We start from the raw sequence: 13,247 nt of genomic DNA, 5'->3' as shown, positions 1-13,247 counted from the left end.
ATATCTTAGACGATGGGAGAAAGATAGAAATATCAAGGGTGAGAGAGAATCATTGATCGAGCCCACAACCTGGGCATGTGCCCTGACCGGGAATTGAACCCTGACCTCCTGGTTCATAGATTGATGCTCAACCACTGAGTAACAGTGGCCAGGCCAACCTGGTTATTTTTAATGTCAAGTTTTAAATATTTAAAAAATTCATTTATTGTTCAGAAGCCACTATATGAAACTATGTACGGATTGATTAAAGCAAACATATCATGCAACAGGTAACTTTCCTACTCACGTATCCTTCTATCTAAACTATATATGCATATGCATACAAGTCAAAATATTGATTCAAATGGATGCCAATTGTTCATAGGGTTTCCCAAGCAATCAAAAAAGGATATTGCTATTGAAAGCTAATTGACTAAAACATACACACACACGCCCTATCAACATGAAGCTGACACCAGTGTGAAATATCAACAACTAGTAATCCAACAATGAGATACTTGGGAGATTTAAAAAGAAAGAAACGAACAAAAATGTTTTAATTTAATTAAAGAAATAAAATAATTTAATGGAAGAGTAGAACAGATTATGAACTGCTAAAATGATGGCTATAAACAGGAAGATGGAGCTGAAAATTACTTAATAGATATACAATGTGTCCCAGATATGTGGAATAAAAATTATAGAAGTATATTACGGATCAGTGGAATAGACTAAATAATAGATAATCCAGAAATAAACCCATGCACATATGGGTAATGAATATATGAAAAGGGAGAACATAAATCATTCAATAAATGGTATTGGAAAAACTGGACAGATAAATGCAAAAAAAAAAAAAGGAAATGAAACTAGATCACCTTCTTACACCACATACAAGAATAAACTCAAAATGGTTTAAAGACTGAAATGTTGCCCCGTGGACCCGCAACCCGCTACCGACCAATCTGCCCGGCACTCGCGTGCACCATGTCTGGTTCCTCCAGCGTCACCGCTATGAAGAAAGTGGTCCAACAGCTCCGGCTGGAGGCCGGGCTCAACCGCGTGAAGGTTTCCCAGGCAGCGGCAGATTTGAAACAATTCTGTCTGCAGAATGCTCAACACGACCCCCTGTTGACTGGAGTATCTTCAAGTACCAATCCCTTCAGACCCCAGAAAGTTTGTTCCTTTTTGTAGTAAAATGAATTTTGAAGGTGTTCTAAACCACTTTTCTTGAACCGGCGAATATTCAAAGAGAGCTAAATCTGAAGTCTGTACAAAAGGCTTACCCTATAACATGTCTCATACTACATAAACTTCTGCTTTTGTCCGTCCTTGGCATCTACCTCTCTGAATTTTCATGAATTTCTATTTCACAAGAATGATTATTTTATATACACTGGCAGCAGCATACAAATAAAATACTTAGTATAAAAAGTATTTTTGCCTAATTATTGTTAATACACTATGTATTAGTTTGTTTTGAACACCTAAATTAAATGGCAATTTTCCCAGTCAAAAAAAAAAAGAAGACTGAAATGTAAGACTCAAAACCATAAAACTCCTAGAGAAAAATAGGCAGTAAAATCTTGGCCATTTCTTTAAGTAATATTTTTGGATATCTCCTCAGGCAAAATAAAAAAAAAGGAAAAATAAATGGGACTAAAGTTAAACTAAAAAGTGTTTATATAGCACAGGTAACCATGAACAAAATGAAAATGCAACCTACTGAACGGATGAAGATATTTTCGTATGAAGAGGATAATATCCAAAATTTATAAAGAATGCATGAATCTCAAAAACAAATAATGCAATTAAAAAGTGGGCAAAGAAACTGAATAGACACTTCTTCAAAGAGGACATACCGTTGGCCAATAAACATCTGAAAAGATGTCTATTTCTAATCATCAAAGAAATGCAAATTAAAACTACAATGAGATATCACCTCATACCTGTCATAGTGGCTATCCTCAATAAATCAACAAACAACACATGTTGGTGAGGTCGTGCACTCTTTGTGGAATTGCAAATTGTACAGCCATTATAAAAATCATTAGGATAGTCCAGGTTCGATTCCGGTCAAGGGCATGTACCTTGGTTGCGGGCACATCTCCAGTAGGAGATGTGCAGGAGGCAGCTGATTGGTGTTTCTCTCTCATTGATGTTTCTAACTCTCTATCCCTCTCCCTTTCTCTCTGTAAAAAATCAATAAAATATATTTTAAAAAAACAAATGATACAGAAACAGACTCTTAGATACAGAGAACAAACTGAGGGTTACAAGATTAGAGTAGGGTGAAAAAGATGAATGGATTAGTAAGTATAAATTAATAGTCATAAAATACTCATGGCAATGTAAATATAGGACAGGGAATATAGTCAATAACATTGTAATAATTATGTATAGTATCAGGGGTACTAGAATTATTAGGGGATCACATCATGAATAATATACATGTCTAATCATTATTCTGTAGACCTGAAACTAAAATAATATTGAATGTAGTAGTCCAGTACAGAGAAACAGAAGCAATATGATATATGGAGGTATAGATATGAATATATCTAACTATCTGTACATCTGTATGTATAGTGAGAATGAAATTTGTTATAAGGAATTGGCTCATAAAATTGTGGGGCTGGTGAATCTGAAATTTGCAGGACAGGCTGGCAGGCTGGACCCAGGGAAAATTGAAGATGCAGTCTTGAATCAGAATCTCTTTCTCCTCAGAGTCTCTCATTTTTTTTTTTCTGAAGGCCTTTAACTGATTGCCTGAGGGCCACCCACATTATAAATGTTAATCTGCTGTACTCAATGTTCACTGATTTAAGTATTAATCACATCTAATAAATACCTCGCATTGACCTTTAGATTGGTGTTTTACAAACAACTGGCACCTTAGCATAGCTAAGTTGACACAAATATTAATAACCATCTCAAAGAATTAATATTAAGAAATGTCAAAGATAAAATGAGAAAACACATTACTTTTCTGAATAATGTTTTAGGAGAAATAGACTTAGAAGTGAGTCAATATCCACAGCAATATTATCTGAAAGTTTGTCAAAATTGATAGAAAGACAGACTTCAGATTAGAGTGACACACAAATCCAGAACAAGAAAATAAAATTAAATTCACAACTAGTTATGTTATGAAATTTCAGAACATAAAAGAAAGACTAGTAATCAGAGTAAGGGCAGGTTGTTTACTAGTATCAATAGCTGCAGAAGATAACGGGAAGATACTTCAAAAGGCTCAGGAAAAATGAGCAAACAATTTGGTTTTTATACCCAGCTAAATGAATGGTTAAAAGAGAGGGTAAAATAAAGCCATTTTTTCTTTATCAGACAAACTCTGAGAGCTTTCTTAATCTGTGGCCTTTTACTGAAAGAAATATTAGTACCCTCATAAAAAAGAGTGTTCTGAATAATGAACTAGGATACAAGATGCAATTCTCTCTAAATAAATTTAAAACATTTTGGTAAAACTAAATGAACTTTAATTGTAAGAACAACAACAGCAATAAACAAAAATACCCATTTTATTTTGAAAAGATTAAAAAAGCAAGTTGTATCTACTAGATAACTAGCAAAAGAGGACAGGTATGTGTTAAAAATTAAATTGTGCTAATATTTTTCAGAGAAGAGATATTATTAGACTTCGTTATGTCAACCAAAGATGTTAAAAATTAAAGGACAATTGCTAAAATAATGAAAATACATTTGTTTACTAATAGAATAAAAAGAAAATTGGCACACTTAAACAGAAATACTAAGCAAAAAGCATGTAAAATTGTAAAGGAAATAAAGTAATAGGGATAACTCCAAATATAAATTAACTAGAGGCCTGAGGCATGAAGATTCGTGCAAGAATGGACCTTCCGTCCCCTGTCTGCCGGCACCGCCTTCGCTCCAGCCGGAGCCTCCTTTCTGCTTTCACTTTGGCCCAGAGCTGCCTTTCCACCTTCACTCCAGGCCAAAGCCACCTTTTTGTCTTTGCTCCAGCCCAGAGCTGCCTTTCCACCTTCCCATGCTGCCCAGAGGCCCAGAGCAGCTAGGGCAGTGCGGAACACCTGCGTCGTCACCATGGCAACAATGCAAGCATCCCACCTTGCACGGCCGCTCGGTGCCTACATATGCAAATTAACCCACTATCTTTTTGGGGTTCATTTGCATAGTCACTCCTGATTGGCTGGTGGGCATCGCAAAGGTACGGTCAATTTGCATCTTTTATTAGTGTAGACTAGAGACCAGGTGCACAAATTAGTGCACAGGTGTGGTCCAGCGGGACCTGCCTGATTGGGGCTGATCAGGCTGGGCCAGCCAGGGGAAAGGGCCACGAGAGAATGGCAGGATGGCCCTGCCCCCTAGTCGAACTCCCGGTAGAGGGGACAATTTGCATATTAGGCTTTTATTATATAGGATACTCATAAAATTGTAACTGAATTAATAAAATATTAATTTTGTTATTCAGATTTGCTTAATCTAATTTTGCCTCATGAGAGTATCTAAGCATCAAAATTCAGAGAGGCTGAAAGGAAAGAGACAGTAAAATATACACTGGAAAATATTAAGCAAAGAAATCTAGTGTTGGTATGTTAATTTCAAATAACATAAACATTCAGGCTAGCTTCTGGAATAACTAGCCCCTTGAGTAATCTCGAGTGACATACTTATACTCCCTAGAAGAGAACAAGTAACGAATCTATCAAGCTGCCAATTTCTGGGTATTCTGAGAGGTTCTAAGAAAACTTCCAGAACAGTATCTTAGGAAGTGTCATTCTATTCCTAAGCCTTTTTCATAGTAAACTATAGCTGGGTAGAGAGTTGCTCTGCGATAGTGTGATGCTGTGGTTGCCTTCTTCGACAGTTAAAACCTTCCTTTTTTTTATTGGCTTATAGAACTCATTGTTTACTCTATGGCTTAATAAACTGAGTTTATTTTTAAAATAAAAAAGACCATTTACAAGTTTTGTATAAAAAGAGAGAGAGATCCTATGTGTGTAACACATTTGGATTTTTTGGCTTTAGCTGTTACATGCTGTGGGACTTCTGACTGCAATTCAGGTTACCAACCATTAGATGAATGTTGTTTACTTGCAAAGAGAGACCATCTTAGACCTATTTGACAAGACATAAAAAGACAATTGTTTAATAGATAGAAAGGTGATGATGATAGACATAGACACATGGTATATAGATAAATAAGTAGGTAGATGATAGGTAGATAGACGACAGATGATAGGTAGATAGTAGATAGATAGATGATGATATATAGGTAGATGATGATAGATGATAGATAGATGATAGAAGATAGATAGATGACAGATAGATGATTAATAGATGATAGATAGATAGATGATAGACAGATAGATGATAGATAAATACAGATGATAAAGATACTCTGTCAATAAAAATCTATTTAGGGTTAACAACTATAATAATAACATTAGTGTAGTTTAAGTAAAACAGACAGAACTGGAGAATGTAGTCTCTACGCTTTTGGGTAAGTCATATGACCACACTGATTTCCATGTTCTATAAATGAAGAACTAAGTGATTTTTAAGATCCTCTTCTTGTGCTATAATTCCATATCATTTGAAGCAGTACATGGGGGGGAATTAGGGTTAACAACTATAATAATAACATTAGTGTAGTTTAAGTAAAACAGACAGAACTGGAGAATGTAGTCTCTACGCTTTTTGGTAAGTCATATGACCACACTGATTTCCATGTTCTATAAATGAAGAACTAAGTGATTTTTAAGAACCTCTTCTTGTGCTACAATTCCATATCATTTGAAGCAGTACATGGGGGGAAAAAAGAAACTCTTTCAGGCATCTGGTGATTACATATATATACATATATATGTTTTTACTGATATTTAGAGAGAAGAAGGGAGAGGGAGAGAGATGGAAATATAAATGATGACAGAGAGACATCAATTGGCTGCCTCCTGCACCCCCCTACTGGAGGTCAAGCCCACAAACCAGGCTTGTGCCCTAACCAGAAACTGAACCTGCAACCTCTTGGAACATGGTTCACTGTTCAACCGCTGAACCACACTTACTGGACTTTTTTAATGCAATTTGTATATTTTAAAATTGCATTTTACTTAGTTTCACAAAAATCATAGCTATTTTTAGAAATTCCTAATATTTGGCACTCCAGCCCTGGTTAGTCTAATCTGGGTTTGGGTTTTATAAGCTCTTATGTTATCTCCTAATGACAACGACCTGTTCAAAGTCTGCCTGGAGATGAGCTCTGTCTGACTAGCAGTTTGGCAGCTGCTGCAGTGAGATCAAATGCTATCCCTGCCCTTGATGGCCCTTTAACTGCCTGAGGCTGCCCGTTCTCTCCGGGTACCCTGTTTCTGAGCCTGGGATTATATCAAACCATCTGGGCTCAACATAGTCTGTCCTTGCCATTTCCATTTCCAGCAAATATACTTTCACTGCAAGTCTTGACCTGGACAAAGCACTTGGTTCTGTTGAGTCTCTGTTCCCTCATCTGGAAACCAGAAATAATAGAACTTTCCTCTCATGGGTATGGGAAAATTTAAAAAGATAACATATGTAAAGCACCTACTACATGGACATTGGTTGACATATACTTTGTATTAGAATTTTTAATTTTTAGAGAAAGATATTCAGAGATAACATGAAATCATGATGACATGATCTCAAACAGAGGGGCTTGCTCCCAGGGGAGCTCAGAAACGAAAAGGACAAGAAAAAGCTGTTGCTGTGATGTTTAAAAATAGAGTGCAGTAAGGCTTGAAAAGAACACGAGGAGTAAAACATCACTCAGCTGAACCTATGAAAAAGACTGAAAACTAATTAGGTGAAGATGCGTTTTAGTCATCAGTGTCATGGAGCTGACCACTAGTCTGATGTTACTACCTTAGACTTTTTAACAGAAGTAGCCTACAGGGAGGGGGGTGCTAGCCCTATTCTGTTTGGCTCAGGTCACATCTCAAGGAGAGTGTTGTATCCAGTTCCAAATCAAACGTTTTCAGGCTGTCATACCTTAGGACACAGTTCCCCATGACTTGGATGAAGGAACAGGAGGTAAAGGGTTTGTGGGAAAAGGCCAAATGTGGATTTAAGACAGAAAGTCTATGTTGGTGGTCATGGCTTACTATTTGAAGGTCCCAGTCAAAATTGGGGGATGTATACATTTGCCAGATAAAATACAGGACATCCAGTTAAAATTAAATTTCTTATAAACAACAAATAATATTTCAGTTGCATGGGACATACACTAAAAATTATCTGTTTTTTACCTGAAATTAAAATATAACTGGACATCCTGTATTTTTATCTGATAAGATTGTTCAGTGGATTGAAAACACAATGACAATGATTTGAGATGGAGAGAGCTAAAATCCACACTAGTGAATATAATATTGTAGCAAAATGACAGTCTTTCACTATTTAATTGCTATTAATGTATCTTATTACTGATAATGGTCAAAAATAAACTTTTAAAAATCATTGACATCTGTATTTTACGTACTAAAACTTTGGAATGTTGGGAAAAGTTTCTCTGCTGGAATCAGCCAGGGTGTCTTCAAGCACTCTCCACCCTCCTGTGCTGGGGGTTATTCCAGCTGGGGATCTGGAGAAAGCAGCTGCTGGGTTCCAGCTTCCTCCTGCTCCCTTCAGCTCCCGGGAGTAGAGGGAGCCATTAGGAACACTGGGCAGGGACAGCCAGTACCCACTGGCACTCAGCTGCCTGTCTGACTGCCTGTCCAGCTTGGGACCTTACTCCTTCCCTTCCTCAGCGGGACCTCAGAGGCTGACACTTGCCAGTTGCCGAGTGCTCACTAGAGGATGGGGTGCTTTGGGATACACAGAAGGTACATACCACATTTTGTTTCTCCATTAATCTACCTTTTGTCTATTATGAATAATGCTGTTATGAACACAGGTATACAAATACCTGTTGGAGTCCCTGCTTTCAATCATCTATATATATAAAATCCTAACATGCAAATAGACCAAACGGCAGAACAACCGGTTGCTATGACGTGCACTGATCACCAACTGGTCGTGTTGGAAGGAATGTAAGAAGGCAAGGAAGGGGGATAAGAAACAGACTGTAGTGAACCACGAACGGTAAGTGAAACTGCTGACCAATGTCAGAAATAAGGATTCATGCCCACAAAAGAGAGCACTGCATTATTATAAAATGTATGGACTCCCGAGGTAATAGAGCACTGAAAACAAACAGAAATTAAGCATCAGGAAACACTGAGAGTAAAATATAAAACACTAGCAATAGCAACTGAGTGCTCATATTTTATGGCTACAGATAAGGAAGACAAATATACAAATACTTGCACATGTATCACTTGCAGGTATATGAGCCAGGGTTCTCCAGATAAACAGAACCAATTTCCATGTAAAGAGATTTATTGTAATTACATAATTATGGAGGCTGGGAAGTTCAAGGTCTGCAATGTGGGCCAGCATGCTCGAGACCCAAGGGAACCACTAATGTAGATCCTGTCCTAGCGATGGCAGCCTGGCCACAGGAGAGTCAATGATGCCGTTCCAGTCCGAAGGCCAGCAGGCTGATGGTGCTGATGAAGGCAGAAGGGAGTCTGCTGGAGAGTTCCCTCTTGCTCAGGAGGCCAGTTTTTAATTCTAGCAGGACTGCAAGTGATCGGATGAGGCCCACAACATTATGGAGGATAATCTGTTTGTTCACAGTTCACCAGTTTAAATGTTAATTTTATCCAAAAACATCCTTGAAATTCACACATTAAATTAACTATCGCAGAAGGTACATACCACATTTTGTTTCTCCATGTATCTACCTTTTGACTATTGTGAATAATGCTGTTATGAACACAGGTATACAAATACCTGTTGGAGTCCCTGCTTTCAATCATCTATATATATAAAACCTGAATACGCAAATAGGCCAAACGGTGGAACCAAACAACTGGTTGCTATGATGTGCACTGATCACCAGGGGGCATTGGCAGCAGGCAGCAGTGTGGAACATGGCAGGCGTCGGCCGTGGCAGGATGGTGGAGCAGGTGAGTGGGGATGCCAGACCAAGGCAGGGCACCAGTTTCTGTCATTGGGTCAGCCTCTGGTGGTTACTGAAAATTCTTTGCTCCTGCACGCCACAGTCCCACCCAGTGCTCACACCCGCTGCCAGTTCTAGAGCTGCCATTCCCACTGGGACCGATCGCCCCTCAGGGCTTCTCTACCTCCCCTGCACCTGAGGGGCTATCTGGGCAGCACCCGCCACTCGCACCTACTGCTAGTGCAGGACCCAATCACACCAAGCCATCAGTGGGTGTGAGTGTGTGGCTGGCGCCGTCAGTGTGTGGGAGCTGTGGAGGGGGTGGGAGCGTGGCTTCTGGATGGTAGGGAACTGGGGGCTGTGGCAGGAGGGGCCAGGCAGGGGTGCGGAGAATGGCCCAAGACCCGCCCTTTGCCCACCACAGCCTCATGGTCCACAGTTCCTTTCAAGGTGCATGAATTCATGCACTGGGCCCACAGTATTACATATAAACTCAAAAAACACATTTTCTTGATCATATGATAGTTCTATATTTAATATTTTTAAGAATTGGCATGCTGTGTTCCACAGTAGCTGTACCATTTTCCCACCAGCAGTGCACAAGGGTTCCAATTTCTCCATAGCTTTGCCAACACTTATTTTCTTTTTTTTCCACACACAGCTAATGGCAGTGCGGGTGTCCTGAGAACACTTATTTTCCATTGTTTTTTAAATGATATCCATTTAATGGGTGTGAAGTAATATCATAGTCAGACTTTTATTTTCATTTCCCTAATGTTAGTGATGTTGAGCATCCTTTCATGTGCTTATGAGTCATTTGTTTATCTCCTTTGAAAAAATGTCTATGCAAGTTCTTTGTCTATTTTTTAATCAGGTTGTTTATTTTTTGTTGTTGAGTTGCAGGAGTTTTTAAAATATAATCTGGATATTAATCCCTTATCAGACATATTATTTATAAACTAGAGACTCAATGCACAAAACTTCATGCAAGAGTAGACCTTCCTTCCCCCGGCTGCTGGCACCAGCTTGCCTCTGGCACCCAGGACCCAGACTTCCCTCCTCTGGCCACCAGCAGGCACCTGGGACCTGGGCTGGCTTCCCTCCCGCCCCAGCTTCATCAGGAAGGACGTTCAGAAGGATGTCCGGATTGGGATCATATATTTAGGTCTTTGATCCATTTTAAATTAAATTTTTATACATAATAAATACAAAAATGTGTGCACTCCGGGGAGTTCCTCAGCCCGGCCTGTGCCCTTTCACAGTCTGGGACCCCTCAGGGGATGTCCATCCCTCTGGCAGCCTGGGCAGCCCTCGGGGGATGTCCACTTGCCAGCGGGGAGCAGGCCTAAGCCGCAGTCGGACATCCTTAGCACTGCTGAGGAGTGGGAGAGGCTCCCACTACCACCGCTGTACTAACAGCTATCAGCCTGGCTTGTGGCTGAGCAGAGTGTCCTCTGTGGGAGCACACTGACCACCAGGGGGCAGCTCCTGCATTGAGCGTTTTTTTTTTGGGTCAATTTGCATATTATCCTTTTATTATATATCATAGAGGCCTGGTGCACGGGTGGAGGCCAGCTGGTTTGCCCTGAAGGGTGTCCCGGATCAGGGTGGGGGTCCCACTGGAGTGCCTGGCCAGCCTGGATGAAGGGCTGATGGCTGTTTTCAGGCTGGCCATGCCCCCCAGCAACCCAAGCTCCCAGCCTCTCCTTTTTTTATTTTTTTCTGGGATTTATTTATCTTCTATAATTGAAACTTTGTAGCCTTGAGCGGAGCCGAGGGCCAGCCAGGGCAGGCGGGAAGCTTGGCTTCCTTCATTGCTGGGGGCAACTCAAGCCTCCTGCTGGCTCCAGCTCTGTGGCCACAGGCATCTTAGTTGAGTTAAATTGCATACTCACTCCTGATTTACTGGTAGGCATGGCTTTGTGGGCATGGCTTGAGCATAGCAGAAGGACAGTTAATTTGCATGTTTCTCTTTTTTTAAATAGGATAAGGTAAGGATCCAATGTCACTCTTTTGCATGCGGATACACAGTTTTCTGAGCACATTTGCTGAAAAGTGATGGATTTCCCAGGGTTGGGTTTTTAAGAAGTGGAGAAATCAGGAAGAAAATTAACCCAAGTTTAAGTCAGACCAATTTCCAACTGATAAAAGATCCAACTTCTCAATTACATCAGAAAACTTACTAAAAATTAATTTCTTTCCTCAGTCAAAAACAATCATATATAGTTTAAATGAGTGCCAATTTTATACTGAATATTATACTTAAACTTTTGTTCTAAAATAACTATGGATAATATTTCACACATATCTTCTTAAATTATTACCGTATATTCAGTGACTACCTTGACTGTTCTGTTTGTTACTTTTCAAGGTCAATTAGAATAGTTTTCTTGTTCTAACTGGCTATATGTTGAAACTCTGACTGTTAGACCATCTGAAAAAAAAATGTCTTAATGAGTTATATTCCCTCTCCAGAGCCATTAATAAAGCTGTAAAGGATCATTAGCTTAAGAGATAGATAATTCCAACAAGTGACGGATGTACACGGGCTCTCTATGCTGATGACATCTAGTTCTAGCAGAAGTGTTTTTAAAGCCACTGATCAAAAGTTGAAGTTGCCTCAATTGTGAGGGTTGGAGAAGTGTGGATTGCTTATGATTAATTAAAGAAATTTACTCCTTAGACATATGGATGCCAATCTTATTTTAGAATATGGAGTTCAACGAGTCTTATAATCAGACTTTGCCACTTAAAGAAACTAGAGCAACTGAGTTTGTTCCTGTAATTTTATCCTCAAAGGACAAAATGATTTGCTTATTGTTAACAATGGAATCCTATAGTAATTAGAAAAGTAAATGGTATCACAAGCATTTTTCCCATTGCTATGTTTATTGGTGCTAATGTATTTGAAATGATGGTGAAAAAAATGGGACCTGAAATTGTGTACATTAGTTCAGCTGCTAGTTTTTAACATAAACATTCTGAAAGTACCTATCCCCGAATCTTCAAAGTTCATTTTGGTATGATCCATTTGTGTTTCTTTCTTTAGAGTTATCATACTTTAAACAGCGATAAAGTGCATATTTAGCCAAGAAGATGGATGGGGCAAATATATGTGTAAATCTAAAAGTGTAACTGAGTGAGGCAAAAATGGGCCAAAGTTCATCAATTCTGGTTTTTAAAAGTCTAATACAGAGAGCAACTTAAAAGTATACCAGTGAAATTACAGTTGAAAGTTTTGTGTCAAAGTCTTCAAGGATGAGGATTGAAATATATTTTGAGGGTAATTGTGACCATATTTGAAAGATTTCTATGGTACTGAGAAATCAGCAAATAAGAAATCAAATACACACATATTCAGATGTCAGGATTTGTGTTTTAGCAACCTCAAAACTTTTCTTTTAAGTTTCCTTTTTAAAATTATCACAGAACGCCAAAAGCTCACTATCAAATTTTAAGCAATGTGAAAACTCAATATTCACATAAATAATACTCTGAAATATACTAAAACCTCTCTGGGTCATGAAACAGTATCAAATAAGTCAGACATATAGCTAGATTAATTAAGTTATGGTGATTAATATATACAGTAAATAAATATTAGGCTACAAAATTATTGGCAGAAACATTAAAATATTTTAAAAGTCACAGTGTAATAAAAGCTAATTTGCAATTTGTAGTAGTGAGTTCAGAATTAGCTTCATCAGGAGAAAACTAAAATCCATTAGGGAGATAAATGCAATATAATGAAATAGTGACACAGGGAATCCTGACTTAATAAATAAACTGAAGTCAAATCTAGTCAGAGTGAACATCCTATCTAATAAAAGACAAAAAGGGTATTAATATACCTCTGCTACGCTTCCCATTGGCTAATCAGGGCGATATGCAAATTAACTGCCAACAAAGATGGCGGCTGGAGGTTTGCTTGCTCCAATGATGGAGGAAGCCAAGGTTCCCCACCTGCCGTGGCCCGGCTCTAAGCCCAAAATCAACAAAGTTTCAATTATAGAAGCTAAACAAACCCCAGATACCTGCTTTCAGCAGGCGTGGCCTCAGAGCTGGGAGTGCCAGTGACAGCAACAGAGTTTCAATTATAGAAGGTAAATAAATCCCAGAATAAAAAAAAAAGAAAAAAAAAAGGAGAGCCTGGAGCTTCAGTCTCTGGTCAGCCTGAAAACGGCCCTCGGCCCCTCAGCCAGGATGGCCCGGCACCCCAGCGGGAACC

General features: G+C 39.0%; 1 protein-coding gene across 1 annotated transcript; it reads left to right on the top strand.

Annotated features, from left to right (window-relative positions):
* Window positions 1-917: 917 nt before the first annotated feature.
* On the top strand, window positions 918-1,214 carry LOC102774762 (guanine nucleotide-binding protein G(I)/G(S)/G(O) subunit gamma-5). Its single transcript, XM_006759664.2, has one exon. It carries the CDS (start codon window positions 967-969, stop codon window positions 1,171-1,173), a length of 207 nt encoding a protein of 68 aa, XP_006759727.1. The 5' UTR covers window positions 918-966; the 3' UTR covers window positions 1,174-1,214.
* Window positions 1,215-13,247: the final 12,033 nt, after the last annotated feature.

The sequence above is a fragment of the Myotis davidii genome, unplaced genomic scaffold, assembly GCF_000327345.1.
Source record: "Myotis davidii unplaced genomic scaffold, ASM32734v1 scaffold276, whole genome shotgun sequence".
In the NCBI taxonomy this organism is placed as follows: Eukaryota; Metazoa; Chordata; class Mammalia; order Chiroptera; family Vespertilionidae; genus Myotis; species Myotis davidii.
This window is presented reverse-complemented; position numbering and strand designations above follow the sequence as displayed.